General features: G+C 35.1%; 3 protein-coding genes and 1 pseudogene across 6 annotated transcripts; 1 reads left to right on the forward strand and 3 right to left on the reverse strand.

The window, feature by feature from the left end:
• Positions 1-993: 993 nt before the first annotated feature.
• On the reverse strand, positions 994-2403 carry LOC149496514 (uncharacterized). The gene is made up of 2 exons (XM_089720954.1): positions 1387-2403; positions 994-1293 (listed from the first exon to the last, which is right to left on the reverse strand). The coding sequence occupies exons 1-2, from the start codon at positions 2115-2117 to the stop codon at positions 1278-1280; spliced, it is 747 nt and encodes a 248-aa protein (XP_089577080.1). The 5' UTR covers positions 2118-2403; the 3' UTR covers positions 994-1277.
• Positions 2404-3544: 1141 nt separating this feature from the next.
• On the forward strand, positions 3545-6779 carry LOC149496515 (exosome complex component RRP41 homolog; annotated as a pseudogene). Its single transcript, XR_016320772.1, has 10 exons — positions 3545-4387; positions 4481-4527; positions 4601-4661; positions 4764-4802; positions 4906-4973; positions 5393-5471; positions 5570-5606; positions 5926-6035; positions 6134-6219; positions 6328-6779. The product of XR_016320772.1 is annotated as an exosome complex component RRP41 homolog (transcript).
• Positions 6780-7068: 289 nt separating this feature from the next.
• Positions 7069-11129, reverse strand: LOC105642893 (Galactose mutarotase-like superfamily protein). The gene is made up of 8 exons (XM_089720927.1): positions 10051-11129; positions 9788-9862; positions 9218-9274; positions 8918-9081; positions 8432-8566; positions 8142-8244; positions 7622-7721; positions 7069-7503 (listed from the first exon to the last, which is right to left on the reverse strand). The coding sequence occupies exons 1-8, from the start codon at positions 10159-10161 to the stop codon at positions 7298-7300; spliced, it is 951 nt and encodes a 316-aa protein (XP_089577053.1). The 5' UTR covers positions 10162-11129; the 3' UTR covers positions 7069-7297.
• Positions 11130-12385: 1256 nt separating this feature from the next.
• LOC105642894 (common plant regulatory factor 1) lies at positions 12386-17725 on the reverse strand. 3 transcript variants are annotated; one of them, XM_012227877.4, is made up of 13 exons: positions 17365-17692; positions 15844-15989; positions 15567-15611; positions 15353-15448; positions 15133-15213; positions 14925-14966; positions 14569-14738; positions 14401-14449; positions 14251-14287; positions 13571-13818; positions 13353-13430; positions 13137-13262; positions 12386-13049 (listed from the first exon to the last, which is right to left on the reverse strand). In XM_012227877.4, the coding sequence occupies exons 2-13, from the start codon at positions 15904-15906 to the stop codon at positions 12810-12812; spliced, it is 1275 nt and encodes a 424-aa protein (XP_012083267.1). In that variant the 5' UTR covers positions 15907-15989; positions 17365-17692; the 3' UTR covers positions 12386-12809. The 3 variants fall into 3 exon arrangements, with proteins under 3 accessions (XP_012083267.1, XP_012083270.1, XP_012083268.1); XM_012227880.4 differs by lacking the exon at positions 15567-15611 and having other exon boundaries at positions 17365-17725; XM_012227878.4 differs by lacking the exon at positions 14925-14966 and having other exon boundaries at positions 17365-17723.
• Positions 17726-21241: the final 3516 nt, after the last annotated feature.

Here is a 21241-nt window from a genome sequence, read left to right on the forward strand (position 1 = left end):
GTGATAGGTTTAATTTCCATCCCCACTAATTAGTAAACAGTAACTGTTATATGTGCACATCCTTCGTATTAAAAAAAAAAAAAAAAAAACTATAAAGCATAATATAAGCTATATATACATATATTTTTTCTTTTTAATTTATTTAAAGATTAAAGGCCAGGCAAATTGGCCCATCAACTGTTTATGGATGTCCAAATAAGAAACTTCCATTTTGGATAATGTACCAACACTATTTTATAAAATAATGCCCAATACAGCAATGCTCACATAGGTAATCCTCAGTTCTCTAACAACTAACAATGCCGACATTGGCATAATTCGTAAAAACTCTTAACTCTCATCGTTGCAAACTTTCTACCTCTTTTTCAGTTCCAGAAAATATTCTGGGTTCACAATGTAAAGAGCTAATCGTGATCCGTGAGTTCAAACTCGTTCCAGTTTAAAAAAATTTTATATATCAGAACCTACAAATTTAATTGAAATAGAACTTATTCTAATATTTAAATGTTGCAAGATTTTATGGAAAACATGAAAGGAAAATTTGAAAATACTTTAAAATTTTGAAAGTTTAGAGTTTTAATTGAAATGGATTCATACTTCAACTTGAAGAGGGAAAAAGTTTAAAACGCAAGGTTTTATTGGGTAGGAAGAATTATCAATCATTCACCCAAAGGCAGTTATCACATCCTTCTCCATCTATCCTGACTCGACGAAGCATCCACTTATAGTAGCCCTCAAGTTGTCTTTCCCTTTTTAACACCTAAATCCCCAAAACATAAAATAAACATCAATCCCTTTTTCTCTCTCTCTTCTTTTCTGGACCCAAAAATAAAATAATAACAATGCAAGAATGGCAAGTAGCCGACAGTATATCAGGAATCCAAGAACCCCATTTGCGTTTGCAGCCCCACCGGTAGGAGAAAATTCTTCTATAAAATGTAAAGAATAGAAAAGAAAGATTAAACAAAATATAAAAATAAATCCGACCACTAATTAAACAAATAATTAAAATTTATATACGTTTATATGTTTCATTACATCATACAAGGGACCAACAGTGGACTGACTCAGACCCTCATTGATTAAAATTAGACTGTTGTTGATAATACCTCCATATCTTATTACCTTTATCTTTCCTTTTCCTCTCCCATCTTAAAAGTAAAGAACATTTGTATGCAACTATTACAAGTTTTCTCTTTTCGAAAAATAAAAATAAAAGGACAAAGTTGAAAGCTGGTTTGGGTACATTCTGTATCAACATTCCACACCATAATCTGTCAATTTACATTGATCCTGCAGCCAAAGCAACATTATAATTGATTATCATCAAACCGGATTAAAGCGTAATTAGCCTAATAATAGTAATAGTAATTAGAAGTTTCTTACCATTTGAGCGTGCGGATGGTACATTTTGGCATGTTGCCGCCGTCAATCTCCTTCAAGGTTATGCCATCACACAGAACATCCAGCCCTAGCATTCCTATCTCCAGTCCTTTCATCACGCCCAATCCCACGGTGGTCTTCGCTCGCAAATTCACTACCATACTTCTGCTTTTAAAATGAGACTTGAGTCTGGAACCCACCCCATCCTCAATTACCGCGTTCTTCACTCGAGTCGCAATCTTGAGGCTCGTCGTGTTCTTTTTAGCCTGAATGAATCCTGCCAAACTCGTCGATCCCAACTCAGTCTGCTGTTCCTTCCCGACTGTAATCTCCACCTCAGACACACCGTATCGATACGTTAATCGAGGGTTAGGATTCCTCACCTCCACTCTTGCCACCGTCGCCGCATTAAGATAGGTGCCGTCGGTTTTAGTTGCAATGTCAAAAGTGGAGATCTTAAATGACTGCACGTGGAAAGCGGGAGATTTTGGATCGAACCAGATGATGAAAATCCCACCTAAGATTCCAATGAGGAATAAGAGGGCGGCGACTGAAACGTAGACGATGCACCAGATTCGACCACAACAAGTCCTGCGTACTTTCCTTGGTTGGAATGCGGGCGGCAGAACGGCCTTTCTAGGTAGTGGTCTGGGGACCGGTTTGCTCGGGTCTTTGTAACCCGGCGGTTTTTGAAGAACCGGGTTCATTGGTTGGCGTTGTACTTGTTGGGCCATTTGTGATCTTAGCCTCTGGTTTTCAAAAACCAGAGAGACTGAAGAACTACGAAAAGTTGAAAGATTGAAAATATGGGAGGGAATTGTCAAAAATTGGAGAAAACACTGACAGGGGAGTGATTGGGATTTGAAAATCTGGAGTGGGATAGGAGAAAATATGAGATTTGTGTGTGATGATTAAAGGGAATTGAGGAAATCGAATATTAAAAAATGGAGACAGAAGGGAGAGTGAGAGAGACGGATTGGGGTCTTGTCTTTTATGAAAGCTTGCCAGTGGCCTAAATTCAGTTGGCGAGATTCACGCGCGGCGTTTATATGCTGAATAGCGGGAAGGTTTTGGCAGTTAGTACCGTGTACTACTAGTCTACTGCTACTGTTTATGTATGCAATGTAGATGAAATGAAATAGGATGAACATTAATGCGTAATTTACAGACCGATCAAATTAGACTAATAAAATTAGAAATCAATGTAACAATTTGATTTAATATCATTTAATTCCATCTTTTACTTTGATTTGATTTAAATATTTTTCTGAAAAATTAATCTGATTTAGATCTAAGCCAAACGGGTTGAACCGATCAATGGTTAATGATTAACTATCAAGATTCATGGATTTTAAAAATAATGACATTGATTTTCTTTTTAAAGAAAATAAATATAGCCAATACCTTAATTTCACCATAAGCGTCTAAGCCAAGTCAGTATTTATAGCCGCTAGCCACGAAATTGGTGTGTGATATACTGCACAGGTGTCCATTTCGGTTTCGATAGGTCCAAAAAAGGAGTTGAATGCAGCATGTTAGTCCACGTGGGACAGCGGGCTCCCCCCAGCCGCCGTTATCCAGGTATCTTGTCGTTTTCGCTCACGACGATTGTTTAGAAGAGCATAGAATAGAAAATTAGAAACAACCACAGAACGGCGCGTTTTACATTGGATCCCTCATGCCTGCACTCCACCGTACTGCACTACTATAACTGCTGCTCCTCCGCTCACCGGTTAGACAATTCGAAAGATTGGTGGCAGTGATGGTGACTTGGGATCCATGCACGTTTTAGAAATGTTACAGCAATTAGATGGATTGTCTTTTCCATTCTGGGCCAGTAAATTAAATGAGTTGCATTTAAGTTTCGCAGGATTTGACAGTGTATCCATAAAAATACTAGGAGAAATGTAAGTAGAGAAATAAAAAAATCTCATAAATAATTACATCTATTAAACCATTAATATTAATCATAATTTTGATTTTATATACAGTGCAATCTACAGTAATAATGCAAAACTAACTCGTAGTGATATAGTACTCAGTCAAGATTGCTTATATTGTGTCAATCAACTTTTACTGTGTCAAAGGGTTTGCGCCATAAAACTTTTTGCTGTGAATAGCGCTGTATGTATCTCATACATCGGTTTGCTTATTAAGTCCACTGTACGAGTGTAAAGTGTAAACTAGAACCAGAGGTTCCTTTGCTTTTTAAACTTCTCAAGTATTCTTCATTGTCTTCAACACGACACTTTCAGATTGCCTTTATGAAAGCAAGCGTCAATGAAACACCCTTTTCCTTTTTTCCTTTTTTTTTTTTTTTTTTGGATTTATAGGTCTGTTACTGTGTCAAGTGGTCCCATATTGTTTGGGAAACAATACCTCATTGCAAATCTGCACCTGCCAGTTTCCACCATAGAATCGAAATATTTCACCTGATGAGGTGAGATTGGCAATTATCAGGAAGAAATAAGATTTGATCAATTGATCATACACAAGGGAAAAAGGAACTTCATTCTCAACGACTTCCTTTTCACATTTCACCATCAGTCCCTCTAAACAACATGTCGTTTTTAATTTAACCTACAGCCTCTCCCAGTCTCCCTCCATCTTCAGCTGCCCCTTTTCCCTCTCCTTTCTCATTTCCAACCGCCTCTGCCATCCCCTATGCCGATGACTCGACGACCATTAACCTAGACAGTAAAAGACAGAAAAGCGGCGACCTTTTTCATTACCTTCGCTCGCGATCACTACGGCCAACTTATTCTTTTCCTCTCCGATCAAATCCCAGCCTGAATTGACCATTAATGACATAATTTTGTAACTAGCGTTAGAAGTAATAAGCTATTGGTTGCTGCAAAGCAGTACTTACATAAAGCAAATAACATTACCAATGAGTGCCTATTTGCTTCTGTGATTTCTTCTTTTATTGCTTGCTTTAAAATTGGCAGAGATGGACTTTGTAAGCCCTGAAGGACTCCGTCTAGATGGTCGACGCCCCATGGAAGTATGCCTCTCTCTGCTTCTCTTTACGCTACCGGTTTATTTACATTGATGCTATGTTTCGTTAAGCTGCTTTCATTTGTCTTCCTAATTTCAGATGAGGCAACTTCGAGCACAGATTGGTGCCGTTGCCAAAGCAGATGGGTACATTAGCAACCTATGTTTCAATTTTTATTGGCTTTGATTGAAAACATTCTAAGTAATATTGGATTTGCAGTTCTGCTGTTTTTGAAATGGGTAATACTAAAGTAATTGCTGCAGTGTATGGGCCAAGAGAGGTATTCATTATTTTCTTTCTTCGTCATATCCCATTGATACTGATAACTATGGACATCTTTGAGTTAGTTTTTAAGTTTGCTTTCGTTCACCTTCTTGTCCAGGTTCAAAATAGGAGCCAACAGATCAATGACCAGGCATTGGTAGCATTTCTTCAATATATTCAATCATATATTCATCTTGCTACTCTTTTGACTGCAGTGGTAAATCTATCTCATAAAAAATGTGAATTTATGTTCATTTCAGGTGCGATGTGAGTACAGCATGGCTAATTTTAGTACTGGAGATCGCATGAGAAAACCGAAGGGTGACAGGTAACCTACATTTGGTGTATTTTTAAATTGGGATGGTTGAAATAACTGTAGAGTGCTAGTCAATGCAAAAATAAGCCTAAACACTTAATATTCTTTGGTTAACAACATGCTTATAAAATGATTCATTATATTCTCAGATTGAATGTATTAGTGAATTGTTAACATAGAAAAAAGCTTCAAATATTTTTAAGATTTTGTGCTAGGATTGTTAGGCTAAAACCTAATTACCATTTACCAATGCAAATTACATCCATAATGCTACTGGATGGAAAATTGTTTGGGAGCATAATCGTATAAAATTTTGAAGCTTAACTTATATTTAGTTTCCATTGCTGTGTCAAAAGTTACCGGTATTGTTAATAATAAGATTGTTTACACTTTCCAAATAGTTGCTCAACAGGTATATACTTTTTGTACAGGCGTTCAACAGAAATATCTCTAGTTATTCGTCAGACAATGGAAGCATGCATATTGACACATTTGATGCCTCGTTCTCAGGTTTTACTGCAACTTTTTGGAACCTTTCTCACATGAATGGATATTGCTCCACCCAATGATCCTTTCTTGCTGTAAAGCATTGCCAATATTTTTTGCAGATAGATATCTATGTGCAAGTTCTTCAAGCAGATGGAGGTAACATCCAAATCATTTATGAATCCTTTAGCTGATTCCTAGATGATAATTATTAATTGCTGGAAAAATGAATGAACAGAAATTATCTGGTACATCAAACTGATCTTGTGGTGTTAAATGGAAGCATAGACTTTGGGAACAACTAATGCTTTTGTAGCATAAGCAAATAGGCTGAGCAAGCCTATATCTCTGAGAAATTATTATAGTTTCCACAGCTGTAATTGGAGTCATTAAGATGGTTCACTATATTTTCACAAAAGATTACTCTTCAATGATGAAAAGATTTGTCTCGATCTGGCTGGCAATTTGTGGTCTGCAGGAACTAGATCTGCATGTGTCAATGCTGCAACTTTGGCCCTGGCAGATGCTGGATGCGCGATCTTGTCACTTCTTGTAGTGCTGGATACCTCAATAGCACTCCTTTGCTCGGTAACTTCTCCTTTTATATCATTTGGACTATTGCAGTTTTATTTTGAATAACAATTTTAAACCACAACATTAAAGTCGACACTAATAAATGAATGCAAATTTGAACCATGTAGAAGACAGTGCAGGAGGTCCAGATGTTACAGTTGGAGTTTTACCCAAGTTGGACAAAGTTACTCTTCTTCAGGTTTTTATCGTCCAAGATATGTACTGCTTTTCTCATTAAAGATCACAAATTTTAATAACTTTTGTTTTTCACTTGTAGACTAATCATTACAATGCTTTTCTAATACAGATGGATGCTAAGTTGCCAGTAGAAATATTTGAAAATGTTATGCAACTTGCTATTGAAGGCTGCAAGGCAATTGCAAAGTACATTGGAGAAGTCAGGAAATTGTTTTCGTCGCCAGCCTAAAGAAACGTATCTATAGTGGCACATGTTATATTATCTTTGTTTCATTTCAAGATTGGGCTGTATTGATGGTTTTGTCGGAAGTACTTCTTTCGGCTTCGTTGCAGGTGTTGCTGGAGAATACCAAGCAACTGGAGTACCGAAGAAGCTTATAGTTTATTATTAATCGTTTGGTGAATAATTCAAAATCTCATGACTTAAACCGGCAGTATCAAGTCATGATAATTAAGGGTTACTAATATTTTAACAGTTTCTATATTTTTTGGAGTGCGGGTTGCATTAGTGATCACAACCAAGCTTTGGTTACAGATTATCGAATTGGCATTTTTCAGTCAGTCCTGCGTGTGTGCATGTTTGCTGGGATCCTTTGTCTTGTTATTCATATTAGTATTTCAATAGGAAATTATAGAGTAAGGATTGGACTATATTTTAATATTATTTTTAATTCTGGAGGAAAATATATTATTACCAAACTCCTCTGCACACTGCTCGCCATGGAACTGGAGCAAAGGTAGCTGCCAGCTTATAACATTTTTGAATATTTTATCAAAAAATTTACAAAGAAAATGAATTATAAGGTTACAAAAAGTACCAAGTTATTTGCACCACCTTCTAAAATAGAAATTAGAAACTAGAAAATTAAAACATAAATAAAAAGAAAGAGAAAAGAGAATTCACATTCAGTTTGATACAACTATTACATGTGCTCAAGGAAAACACCAGCCCCTCACCCGAAAAAGAAAAGGAAAAAGAAAACAGAGAGATTCCTGACGGTCTTGAAACGACATTAGATGATTCATACTAAGCCATCATAACAGGCATGTCGTTTTCTCTTGAAAATCTGCACTATTTTTCAAAGACCCCTTTGAAGATCAAAGTGTTCACCACAGAAACTGGAAGGCACAACTGAGATCTCCAAACGTCCTCTCCATTCCTCACCTGGCTTCAAGGTGATAGGTTTCTCAATTGCTGCTCCATCAACACATAGCATGTGCTTATACTCTTCATCTCCAAAATCCATCATAGCTTTTGATTTCTTCTCCCATGGATTCCATACCACTAAACAGAAGTGCAACAAAGACAATTGTTACAGCATTCAACTTTGCTGTATACATGCTGATACATGTACATGCTTAATTATATACGGGGGAGTCCACATTTTAAAATGGCAGCTTACCAACATCTGGTAGTCCCTCCTTTTTTATGACATATGTCCGTTTCCTTCCATGATCCAGTACTGCAACCGCATTAGGAGAACTAAGGTAAACTCGATCCACCTGCCAAAGAAATCATTTAATAATTAAATAAACAGATACAAATTGATTAATCAAAATTAACAACTGCCTAATATATATCCCATTCTAAAACCCATCCATCAAAAATGAAACTAGCTCGTGTTATTTGGGATTTTGTTTTGTATTGCTTACCAGCAAGCGAATAGATAGGTAATATATTTAACAGAAGTTTCTGAAAGAGACTTTTAAACAGGAAGATTTGGGGAAATAAAAGGTGTCGACAGGTTAAGCAGCCTCATCGTTTTCATGCAACATGCTAAGTGGCGTAAACAACAATGAAGAAATCGAGTTTAACATGCAGCAGATTCATTGTTGCTCAGTTCCTTGATTCTTGAGTCTAACAGCTACATCTATCTTTTAATATGGTCTCGTGGCTGCGGTTAAATCAGAACCAACATTTACCTCAGATTCAAAAGTTATGGCATCTCCTTGTTCTGTAAATCTTTCTTTTTGGCAAAGGTTGTCAAGGTAGTCCAGTGTCTCCAGTCCTTCAATCCTCACTTCACTGATGTCACAATTGTCATCCATTTAAGTCCAACATGTATTAACTGGAAAATCCTCATCATTACAGCAAGATGAAAATTTTATTTAAGAATAAGATGGTACTTTATAAAATTTTTGCTCGCCTTTCTGAAAATCTGTGGCACTGATTATTGGAGTATATCTTTTCAAGCTCAGCAAATAATACATACCTTATGTCAGATACTGATAAATACGTATGATACGCAAATGAGAAACTAAATGGCTTGCCATTTATGTTCCGAACTCTTGATATTAATGCCAAATCTCCATTTGTTGAAAGTGACACCCGAAGACGAAATTCAAAACTGAAATAAAGAAGATGATCAGTCAGAAGCACACATCACTTCACATATATAGCCAGCATAAAGTATGTATATGCTGGAGAAACTTCTTGCAGTGTCCTTGATGTAAGAACTCTTCAGGAAGAACTAGTCCAAACAAATTATAATATTTTTTCTAATTACTGGCCCTTATTTCTAATTACTGGCCCTTAGGGGATAAAAAAAGCAAATTATTCAACAACGGTAAGAAACTTCAAGTCGTGCGACAAACTTTTTCAACTAATTTTCAATCATAAAATGAGTATTGCAGACATTAAAATGACCCCCTTTTTTTTTTGACGTCAAGAGGGAATTTGATGCATTTAAGCTATATACCTATGGGGCCAGCACTTGAGGTCTTCTTCCGATGGTTTCAGTAGTAAGTCAACAAAAGATTTCCCCTGGGAATCATTGGATGGCAAAGGAGGAGGATTTTCATCAATTGTCCAAATCTTATTCCTAGCAAAACCATGCTGCTCTAGTGATCCACAGTTCCCAAACTTCACAGCCATTAAAACGTATGTATAAGCAATCCCAAAAAAAAAAAAAAAAAAAAAAAAAAAAAAAGCAGCAAATATAAGCAAGATATATCTCAGCTTAATGTTCATTCATATAAACAAAAATAATCAAACGTACCTGAGGGAAACAAATGGGGATACCCCCCCTCATCGCTTTTGGGGGCCTAAAGATCGCCTACAGTCAACCAAACATCAAACAGTGAGTCACCATCAAAACTTTTAGCAGGAAAGATTTAGTAATGGTAGGCATCTCTAGGATAACCTGTTTCGAAAATAAAATTTGAACAATGATACATTTACTCTGGTAACTCGGTGCTTTTAGCCTTTTTTTTTCTTAAATGGGTTCCAACTTGCAACCTCACAGTATTTCATTTAGCTAAAAGCGCAAATAACATACTTCTAGATATTAGCTGAAAGCTAATGTCCAAATCAAGATCAAAAACAAAAGAAAAGGCTTCTATGCTACCAGCTTGGAGTTGGCCAAATTAAATGTATATTTTGTAAGCAAATTTTTATTTTCAAAAAGATCGAGTTCTTTGACTAATCGACTAGGACAGCTCCATATTGTTGAATATCGCTTTTCTGGATAATGGCACCCAAATCAAGACATTTACCTAACTAAACGCTCTAGAACAAGTACAAATCTAAATAATTGTGGAAATATGGTGGGGATGTGGAGGAGAAGCACCTTGCTACTCGTGAATAGAAGTTCTTCCCCTTGTTCATTCCTCCATGAAACTACCTGTCCTCCATGCAGGCTTACCTATTAATATCACAAAACCAGAATTTATCAAATCAACCCAATTATTAAGTTCCCATAGATTAAACAAGACATATCATCTCCTTTTACTGGAAGTTTTCCTATTCAGCATCAATAAGAAATTCTGACTGGTGAATTCATTAATTCAAGAAAACAACTCCAGAACTAAGAATAAATAAATAAAACCTCACCCTGACAGAAGCCCCTTGAGGGTTTCTAAGCACCACCTGATCAATTTCATTCCAGTCCTTTGTAATCTCAATGGCAGCCTTATGATCCCAGACAGCTACAGAATGCCCCATTTTAAAAAAGAAAAATTGAGGAGAAGAAAAAAGAATTTGTAATCTAAACACAAGGGAATTCTAATCTCTAATCAGGCTTCTTAGAGCACCAACAATGGCAAGAAGACCATACTAATGAATTCAAAGCACAGCCTCCTACTATATCTTCGATCTAGAGAACCCCAATACAAATTACCCTCGTATATTAATATGCAAGACAGCAAGAGAAAATGTTGTTACTGAGGAAAAAACCAAAGGCTCAAACGAAGAGACACCAGAAAATGAAACATTTGGCAAGTGCATAGGATAACACCTAGCTACAATTGATAAAGAAATCACCTGAAACTTGTCACGTTTACATCAGAAGAAGACAATACGACGATAAGACCATTAATTAAAAATCAAAACTTTCATGAAATATTCTCTTCAAGTTTCCCTATCAATGAACACTAAAGATGAAAAAGAAAAATCTAATTCATAACTACAGGATCCAAAACCAGATAATATCCCCACCCAAGACTCACTATTCTGGAGTATATCTATAATAATGACTGTTAATTACGTTATGAGTGAAACTATGACAAATCCCACTTTGTAACAATCAAAACCCAGAAAGGAAAATCAACGAACGGCCATAAATTTCAAGATACAAACACTTTTTTAAGGCCTCACTAATTGAATAAAAGAGTTCAAAACTTGACATTAAAAAATATTTTGTATATATATATATATATATATATATATATACCCATGAAGCAACCACAATAAATTACTTAACTTATAGCTTAAATTGGAAGTGCAAAAGCAAAAAAAAAAAATAGTAACATTTTTGAAATGAGAAATAAAAATAAAAAGACACTAAAATGCAAAATGAAGCAAAGGCAAGGGGAGGAGGAGGCAAGATTGTGGAAGTAGGAGATGAAGTGAATATTAAAACAGTACTAGAAAGTTGCAGAGATCTAGGACGTGGAGATATGAGAGGTACACGTAGCCATGTACAAACGGTCAAAATTTAAAACGGGAATTTTTAGATTAAAACCATTCATTAAATGCGTTTATTAAATTCCAAAATGTTTTATTGAGAGAGCCAAAGAGATATTATCATCTGCTTCGCATTCGTGGACCATCAACCATGGGCCTACTCTTAATAGCCCTAATTGATCAAATTCAAACGTCTGAGGCAAAGCAAATGGTGCATTTAACTTTGACATGACCGTAAAAGCTACACTTAAAAGTTTCCATTTTTATAGGTTTGACTATTGACCTTCACCTTTCAAATGCTACTACCACTTTTTGTACTTTACATTAGCAAAAGAGATTGAACTCACTTGCAAGAAAGAAAAAAATTTCTTTTAGCATATACGTTTCCATTTTGTATACAGTTGAAATGATATTCAACTGTTTTAAGAGTTTTGCGTAAAAACAAAGTTTATAAAGTAAAGAAATTGACATTAATTTCCAAGCTTTTTTCTTTTGATAATGCCGGAATAATAAAATCAATTTCAACACGGTATTCATTTATTAAAAATATCATAGTTTTAAGAAATCAGTATCTTCTAATAATACAAGTTCATTTTTTGGAGCAATCATTAATCAATCAAACACTTATTTGCGTACAACAAGAGGCAATCGAAGTGAATAAATACATGTTGAGATCAAATAATTGATCAATCATTTTATGAAAAAGCATTTCTTTTTTAACAAAACAAATGTTTCTAAGATCAGATCAGATCAGATGACAAAAAAAAAAAAAAAAAAAAGGAGACAATCAGACAAAGGCCGGTAACGATCGGGTGTTATTGATTAGGGTCCGAATGAAGTCGACAGACAGTCCTCGACTTTGTGGGGGCCACAGTTTCTAGTTAACGGTGCTCGTAATGTTCTAATTCTATGGTCCAATCCATTCCTACCTTGTATGGGCTTGACTTTTTGTTCGCGTTTGGAAAAAAAGAAAAAAAATATATATATTAGATACTAGTGAGCGCCGTTTGCTTTCTAGACGACACAGACTTTATGGGCCATTATAATTTAATTTACACATTAAGCCCTCCAACCCAGAATATATATTTTTCTTCAAAATGTAATGTAAATATAAATACATAAACACATACACTCAGCTTAGGAGCTCTCCAATGTCCTACAATGTCAAGTTAGTTAATTACTTCCTCAAGTTAATTACTTCATTTTTCGGAGCTTCTAGAATTTTGATATTGGATTAACAGGCAACGTAGAGAATTGGATAGAGTGAAGTAACAACATACAGGCATTTCATACATCTTCTCAAGTACTGACATTCTAACGCATATGACATAAAATATCTACATCAGTAAAAATCTCACAAACAGATTCATATTCATAGGAACACCTTCCCCGAAACTGAATCTCTAATTCTCTTCAATTTACACTACCTTTCAGTGAACTTCCCACCACCCTCAATTTTGATTTTTTTTTTTTTTTTTTTTTAAAAAAAAAAAAAACAAAACAAAATCAGTCCAGCCATGAGAAAAGCTAACTTACAAGATTGAGAGTCTCAGATGAGTTGCCAATCCTATTCAAACCATTCCACCCCTACTAGCTGTTAGAAGTAATTTTGGGCTTGTAATATGCCAAAACTACATAAAGGCTGCTTCTAAATTTAAATATGATAAGAAACTTCCGGATAAACTAAATTAGCCAGCTGCCACAGCATCTGCCCTAGGACTTGCACCCAGAAGCTGATGCAGTTTAGCCCCCGAGTTCGAGTTTCTCTCATACAGCTCGCTCTCTTCTCCAGCGTTTCTATCAACAGATGCAGAAGTATTAACTCTTGACAGCAGGTTCTCCGTACTAACAGCTGAGGCCCTCTGCTCGCTGCTTCTGTTCAAAATAGTCTCCTGTGCCTGTCCTAGCTTTGAATTTTTTAGCTTCTCCTGTTCACCACTCCAAATATTAATAAAATAAATTCTGAACAAGGGAAAACTGTTAAAGGTCTTATACAATGGGGTACAAAGGCACACCAGTAATGCTGCATTTTCATGCTTTAGTTTCTCTGATTTCTCAGTCAATTGATTTATTTCTGATTTCAATGCCAAATTCTCAGAGGTCAAGGATTCGACTTTATGAGCAAGTTCTTCAGTCTCGGCCTACATAGGAGGATATATATGAGATAAATTGATAGAATGGTAAAGATGTTCAAACTAATACCAGTTCCATATTTTATTTATTTACTCTACCTGCTTCCTCAATCTTGACCTTCTAGCAGATTCTCGATTCGATTGTTTCCTCCTTTCCCGTTTCAGCTCCCGATCATTCTAAACAAACCACCAGAATCACAAGCTTCCTCAGAATAATGCATGCACTATCTAGTTAAAAATTGAAACTTCTTAAAGCAAAGGTCAAATCAAAATATGGACAAGAGGGAAAACAGAGCAAGTGCCACTAGAATAAATACCTGTATCCAGGCTTCAGAGGGCAGCACTGCATAAGGTTGTGGAATGTTAGTAGCATTTGTCTTAGCACCATTAACAGGAGGGTTCCTAAGCTCCAATGCTGTACTCATGCGAGGCGAATTTACTGCTCCCACTGATTTTTCTGAAAAACCAGCTGGAGTCACAGCAGCACCTGATACCTTATCAGAATATGCATTCACCTCTCCACTAGGAGCAGAACTGGCTGGTGTCTCACTTCTCATCTCTCCAGCTGTTGATATAAATATCAAGTACATATTAGGAGTTTTGGATAATAAGAAAGCTCAAGATTATAATCACAATCAAGCAGCCAGTAATATGCTTGTCAGGTAGCAGGCCGTACGAAGCAAACAAATGAAACATGAAACACAAAACACGTTTCTTAACAAATGAGCAGGAAACTTAAGAGGTTAATTATCTTCCTTAAACAATCCAATAGAAGAATGCGGAACTTCGGCCCAAGGCTTTGACACTGAAGTGGAGAATTATTGAATGACAGATGCAAAAAGGTGAAAAATAGGGAAGTAACATAGGGAAGTTTTGTTATTTTACTATTCTATATAGTGGTGAAGTGGAATGCACACAGTGTTTACAAAATTGATGCCACTAAAAACTGCAATTCCATATCAATTCTATTGTTAATCAAGATAGAGTTGGTGAATACCAATAGTTGGTGTTCCCTCACGACTCCTTTTCCTTCCCTGATGAAGGACAAAGATTATAGTAAGGATTTAGCAACTTCTTCAATTCAAAATCAAATGCAAAGGAAACTGAAAATGTTTGCAAATATTCGTTTAGTGACAAAAGGTCTCACCCCGGATGTATTCCCATCACTTCCATCACTGGAACCCTCGGTCTCCGCACTGTTCACATGGTAAAATGATATGAAGTTAGCCTAGCCACAAAAGATAAGTTGAGAAAACACTCTTGCTGGCACCTCTCTAGAGCGAGTCCCCCAAAAATAAAGTGTAAAGTTACAAACCTCAGAGAAAGCCTCCGGTCCCCACCCTCAGCACTCTCGGCATTACCACTACCGTTGCCATTGCCTATTGACATTGCAAGCCCATCAAACCCTTTTAACTTCTTCATCAAACCGCGGTCTGTATTTCCTGTAGATTTTGTAGGCATTTCTACATTCAGAGGTGTCCCCACCTGCATTAGTGCAAAACAGTTATGTCAAGGACCAATTTATAAATGCATTGCAAAGATGAACAATTTTCTATCCTTTCACACTGATATAGTTCCTACTTATCTTAGATCATTAATATGCAAACCACCAAGATAAAAATTTAAATTGATAGTCCAGAAAGGAAAAATTGGAAATGAGGCTTCACTTACAGCCGGTGATGATTGAACACCAGGAGCAGAAGGATGTGATCCCTAGATTTACCAAAAAGTAATTTATAAGCGTTTTAGAAACCCTTAGTTTGTTCTACAGTGAAACCTTCAACATGTAAATCAACTATTTTGAAGCTCCAAACTGCAGAGCGAAGTACAGAGTACAGACTCTGACCAAACAATGGAAATAAAAAAAATGAAGACTCACAATTGGAACTGCTGGATGCGCATAAACTCCTCCATGTGAGTAGACTGCCGCATAAGGAGTCCCATAAGGTGGCATCATAGGCTGGAAGAATTAGGAAGTTAAGTTTATCTTGGTCCTCGATTTACTAACTTGTTCTTCAATGAGAAAACAAAATAAAGATGGCAACAATTTGAGAAATCCTACACACAATAAATAACTTTCCAAGAACTGCAAGCAATACCTGCGGTGGGCCCCACATGTATGGATGGGGAGCGTGACCAGATGCCATTGCCGAGTTGTAATATGGTGGAAGAGCAACTCGAGGGCCATAATATGCCTAAAGACATCAGAAACAAATTTTTGAATACAGTATGATATAGCTTAATACTTTAATGATGTTTTAGCAACTGCTATAAAAAGATGGGGGAAAAGAGATGCATGCATAAGTAGATAACCTGCATGGCCGCCCAATCAGGATATACATGAATATTGGTCTGATCCTGTCAATGCAAAAGGATTGACCAATACTCAGACAAAAATTCAGAAGTCAATCATAGAAAATAATTTGAATTAAAGGTTTCTCACAGAATTATTTTCACATTCTATCAAGTGCAAAAAACTAACTCAAACAAGAAGAGAATCTTTCCAATTATGTTCCTGTTTTCTTTCTTTAAAAATCACCCAGATAACATTCCAGTTTCAAACGAGAAACATAATTTGTTTTCATCTTACCATTGGTGCAGGTGAAGCTGATTTATCAGGCTTAGAGGACTTTCCCTCTTCGTTGTTTCCCATGGTAAAGCAATAGGAGGAAATCCTCAAATAATATGGACAGTAAGCACAATTATCACTTTTCTTTGTTGAGTAAACTTAGTCAACTGCACAAGAGTCAGACATGTCAAGGTGGAATTGACATCAGATACGGACAGAAAAGAAAAACCCCCAAAGGAAGCCAGAATTCAAATATTGATATCAAATCAGGAAATTATGCGATCTTTCAAACTAAATCATTACTCCAAATCTTGTCTCTGATTCTGATAAAGCATTCATTCTCATTGCAGAAACGCATGTTAGATATGCAAAATCCTAGTTGGCAAAACAAACACTAAAAAGCACACTTTCACTTGGCAAAGCGTTCCATGCGTAAATATGACTTCAATAAAGATATGATTTTTCAGCTTTTTCAGTTAAAAAAATTTTTTTTAAAAAATTGTGTAGCTTAGCTTTAGCCTTCTTTTAAGTTTTTGCGCAGACGGAACGCCGAACACGAGACGGTGCTTAAACAAATTAAATAATCATTAAACTAATCCTCCTTGTCAAATAAAAACGAAAACAGAATTATGTATGGTAATTCAAAACCAGCTTCATCTCATCAAGAGGACGACTCCACTTTAGATTCAGAAATATACACAAATAAGTGATCAATTAGGTTAGAACCAAAGACTTAAAGATCCAATCCAAAAACACCCTAAATCGAATTTTTGAATCAATTTAGCCATCTTATCATAGCTTAGACTAGAAAATTAACTGCATGCTAAGTATAATAATAAGTGTTTGATAAGTTTTCCCCTTTAATTCATCTTTCTTGGCAACAAATAACCAAGAAATAAACGGAGAGATTCCACAGCCCTGAAAATATTTTCAAGGGTAAGGGTATTAAAGTCTTTCTACAGTACAATTGGATAGCAGGAAAGCGACGGACACAAGTGAACAAGTGACACCAAATCCTTTCCCCACAGCACCTTCCGGAAGCTAAAAGACAAAAATAACCCTGAAACACCAGTTTATCCTCTTAATACAGTTTTCAATTTATATCATCGTCTCAATGACTAGGCCATTTTCCCATTTCTTTTATCTAATTTTGCTGATATTTCTCGCTGCTAGATTTTGAATCGCAAGCTGATTCAGAGTTCCTACAAGAAACGACGACAAACTCAAGAGATCCAGATAAGTTTCTAATCGATACTTTTTCCTCAGATATGAAATTTAATAAAGGAATTAAAAAGGGAAAAAGGAAAAAAAAAATTCAATTCAGAAGGCTAGAAAACTCGAAACAAACAGTTAACCGCAGTTTTGAGCATATATCTACATGTACCAAAATTTTCCATGTCCCTTTTAATTTCCAAAATTTTCTCGCCAGCCAAACAGTACTTGAACGATAGATAAAAAAAAAAAAAAAAAAAAAAAAAAAAAAAAAAAAAGAGAGAGCAAGATGCAAAAGTTTCAGAGACAAAAACTGAAAATTCCGCATACCTTCAATTATCCAATCCCAAATCTGCTTCTCTTCGGCTTTCAGAAAATACGAAATTAGATAAGCGAGGGAAACTTCAATGCTTCAACTATCTTCAAATGTTCGCTAAAAGTAAAACTTAAATTACTTGATAGAAACCTGAGTAGTAAGTTCAGAACTCCTGCATTTTTCTCTCTCTATAAACAGAAGGAAAATAAAAAAGTTCGGTTTCGTTTTTGCAGAGAGAAATTGAGGAGAGAGAAAGAGAGAGGGGAAGGGTTGAAGAAGAAGAAGAACGAGAAGGGAGCGCCAAGGCAACATCCACGTCACCGGACACGTGTCGTATATAGAACAAGTGTATGCGTACACCGTATATAGGGGGCTGTGGTGGTTGTTGAGCTGGACCATCGATATTCGCGCTGGCCATTTATTTATTCCAACATCACCTCTACCGTACACGTGTTATCCAATAACTCGATCTACGCGTCTCGAGTTAGGGTCCAACCTATTCCACCCGTCATGTGGCTTACGTGGTATCTTTTGCTTAAACTAAAACTGGAAAAGGGGGAAAAGAAAGAAAAAACACAACAAATTTAACTAGAATGAATAGGTCCTTTGGAATCCATGATTAACCAAACCCATTTACAAGCTCTGTTCAAAAAAAAACCATTTACAAGCTAATTGGTTGCTTACGCCACTCTATTCAATCTCAAGGTATCTCAATCATTTCTTCGGTTCTCTTCTTTATGAATTTGTCCAATAAGATATTTTGTAATTTAAAAAATATATAATTTTTATTATCAAACATTTTATAATTATTTTTTCAATCACATTTTTTTCGAATAGAGAAATGTAAGAATATTGAACATAATATGTTAATCGGTAACATTTTACATAAATGTACTGACTTTCTTTTCACCGTGTATTATGTTTATTAAATTATTTATGTCATTTTTTATTTGTACAGTTAAGATCATCATGAAGCAATTTATGTGGAATTACATTACATTTTTTTATGTGATTGTAAAACTAAATTTTCTTTTATTAACTTAATTTAAAAAAAAATAAATATTACTCTTTACTTTTTCATTCAAACTCCAGAAAATAGAACTATAATTTATACCAATTCAATATCCGACTCCTCCCTAATTGTCAAAATCTTTTAAAATAAAAATTACGAAAGTATATCTTTATAGGCAAAACTAGGTGGAGTCCTGAGAAGGCCATCGCACTCTGAGAAAATTTTAAATAATTATTTTATAAAAAAATACATTTTAATTTTTAAAAATATAAAAAAATTATATTTCACATCCCTTTTTTTTTTTTTTCAAGTTTCGCCGAAGTGGGCAATATTACTAAGAAACGGTAGAGTAACGGCCATGCACTAGGCCTAGTGAAAGTCGAGGAATGTTTGGGATAGAGTTAGAGGCGAGGTACTCAAACAACAATGAAAGAAAAAAGCAATAAAAAGAAATTTGAAATCGTGATAATAGATAAATTTCAAAACTTTACAAATGGACGAGATTATTAGAGTATTATAAAAACGATTAAAGAAAATTATGATATGCAATAAATTTTCACATTTTAACTGTTCGCAGTAATTATAATAATTTAAAATTCGTTATAAGCAAGACAATCAACTATAAATAGAAGAAATTAAATATTACAATATCAAAAATTGAATTTAAGACCTTCAGAGCATCACCCACACTAGGTTAGGGATCACTTGCGTACATGATCTAGATTAACTTATATCATTCAAATATTTATATATCATTTCACAATAAAAATAGTTATTCATTTCATTTCTTATTTTTGTGTCAAAAAAACTATTCCAATTAATCTGATAATTTGTAAATATGATAAAAAAAATCAACTGAAAAACGTATAAAAATAAAACGAAACCCGAAAAATTAATAAATCTTAAATGTGCTAAAAAATATGTCCTTAATATTCTGAGATAAATAAATTTTGGAAAAGAAAAACATGTGTATCAACACCTGCTTTGTTTTGTTTTTTCTTCATGCTTCGCTAAACAAGGGAAATGGATATTCAATTTCCACGTAAGAAAAAAGTTGAAATGACAAATAATCTATTTAATTTATTTTTCGTCCTTAGTTTGCTTGATTTGAAAAACTCATTACATGTACGTGTAGCTTGAATTTACCGATGAAAAAGTATACATGTACAAATAAAATAAAAGAAGGAAAAGGGGAAGGTATCGGTTTCTGGCATCTTTGCGGCGCATTTTCGTTTCAGACGTGCGTGTCATGGCGGGCTATTCCTTCGCTTCTTCGATTCGCGTCCTCCGTCAATCGATTCCAAAAATAATAAAGAATTATTTAATGAATTAAATATATTATATTATTTAATATTTCCATTTTCCATCTCCAATGAACAATAATAAGTTTCTCTGTTCCTTGCTTTCAGTTTTTGTTATTTAAAATCTAATTTCCATCATTGAACCAAAACTTCAATGTAAAATACAATAACGTTAAATTCAAGGTTAGTTCAGTAATTTCTATTTTTCAATATATTTATTATAACTAGTCACCAGTTCACAACTCTATATTCATTTAATGTCAGTCAAAAACTCGACACTTCAGTCTTATTTATATTTTTGACTTATCACATTGTATGAACACATCTAATTGAAGATATTTTGGAACTTAACTATTTAATTGTAAATATTTTCGTTAAAATATTAAAATATGAAAAAATAGAGAATTAAAGAAATTAAATTTATACTAATTAAAAAAAATTGATGAGCAGGGGTATTAAAGCAAAATTCAGATTGTGGCCCCCATGCACTTTTTCATACGCGGACAGCACTCCATATCTGACGCACCATGGTTTGACTTCAACATCATGCTGTCACTAATCGTAACCGTTCATTTAACTGCCTGAAATGTTAATTCTTCAATCACTTTTCCAAGTCACCTCACCATAGGCGCCTGCGTGTACGCACAACACTCGCGTTGCCTAAGAATTTTAAAATAAAATACAAAAGATAATAATAAATAATAAATCAGATAAAGAGACTCAGTTCTGACAAAACTTGATCTAGCGGAGAGGATGGGTTTAATCTAACGGTCACAAAGGAGCCACGCCACTTGAGAATGAGAGAGTATCTCTGCCAACGAGGCCTGCCTTCGGCTTAAAAAGAATCTCAATCTTAACACGTACAAGGAAATGGTCCCCACTAGCTTTCACATTTGTCGGTGAAATGTGGTCCGAAGACTGACGTGTCCCACGCAGCTGGACTCAGAATCTGGTGGGCCCCGCCAGACGGATGGTTGCATAGACAGCTCACTTATCACGTCTCCTGGACATTCTGGAGATCTTAAATGGACCACGTGTCACTGCCAAATCTCCACGTGGAGGACACCACGTGCCTGCCTTACATTGGTTCTTGCGCACTTCTTTCTCGCCTGAACTATTATATTATTCTTATGCTTCCATTGCTGGTTAATATTATTTATTATTGTGCATAATTCAATGTTTCTGTTCGCACCCAAGCTCTTTGGTCCAATGAATGGCAAGCAAATTTTTTTTTTCTTTTTCTCTTTTTTTCTTTTAGTATAGAGGAGAAAATTGTTGGGATGTGCAGATCCGTGTATGGATTTTGTGGATCTACTAATTTATCATGTGAATTTTTGATGATCGTTAAAAATAATTATACGAAAACAATCTTATTTTTAACCATAAAGTATATATTGTAAATCATTATCTTGCAAATGAATATCTATTTTCATTTCTTTTGGAACATTAGATTTTTAATTACAGATTATAGGGTAATAAAAATATTAAATGTTGATTAATCTTGTATTTCTAATTAAGGACAATTGAATTTTATCATGGTTGTATACTAAAACAAATAATCAAGATATTCGTATGTAG

Source organism: Jatropha curcas, chromosome 5 (assembly GCF_041381405.1).
Source record: "Jatropha curcas cultivar XTBG-Jc1 chromosome 5, XTBG_Jcur_1.0, whole genome shotgun sequence".
Classification (NCBI taxonomy): Eukaryota; Viridiplantae; Streptophyta; class Magnoliopsida; order Malpighiales; family Euphorbiaceae; genus Jatropha; species Jatropha curcas.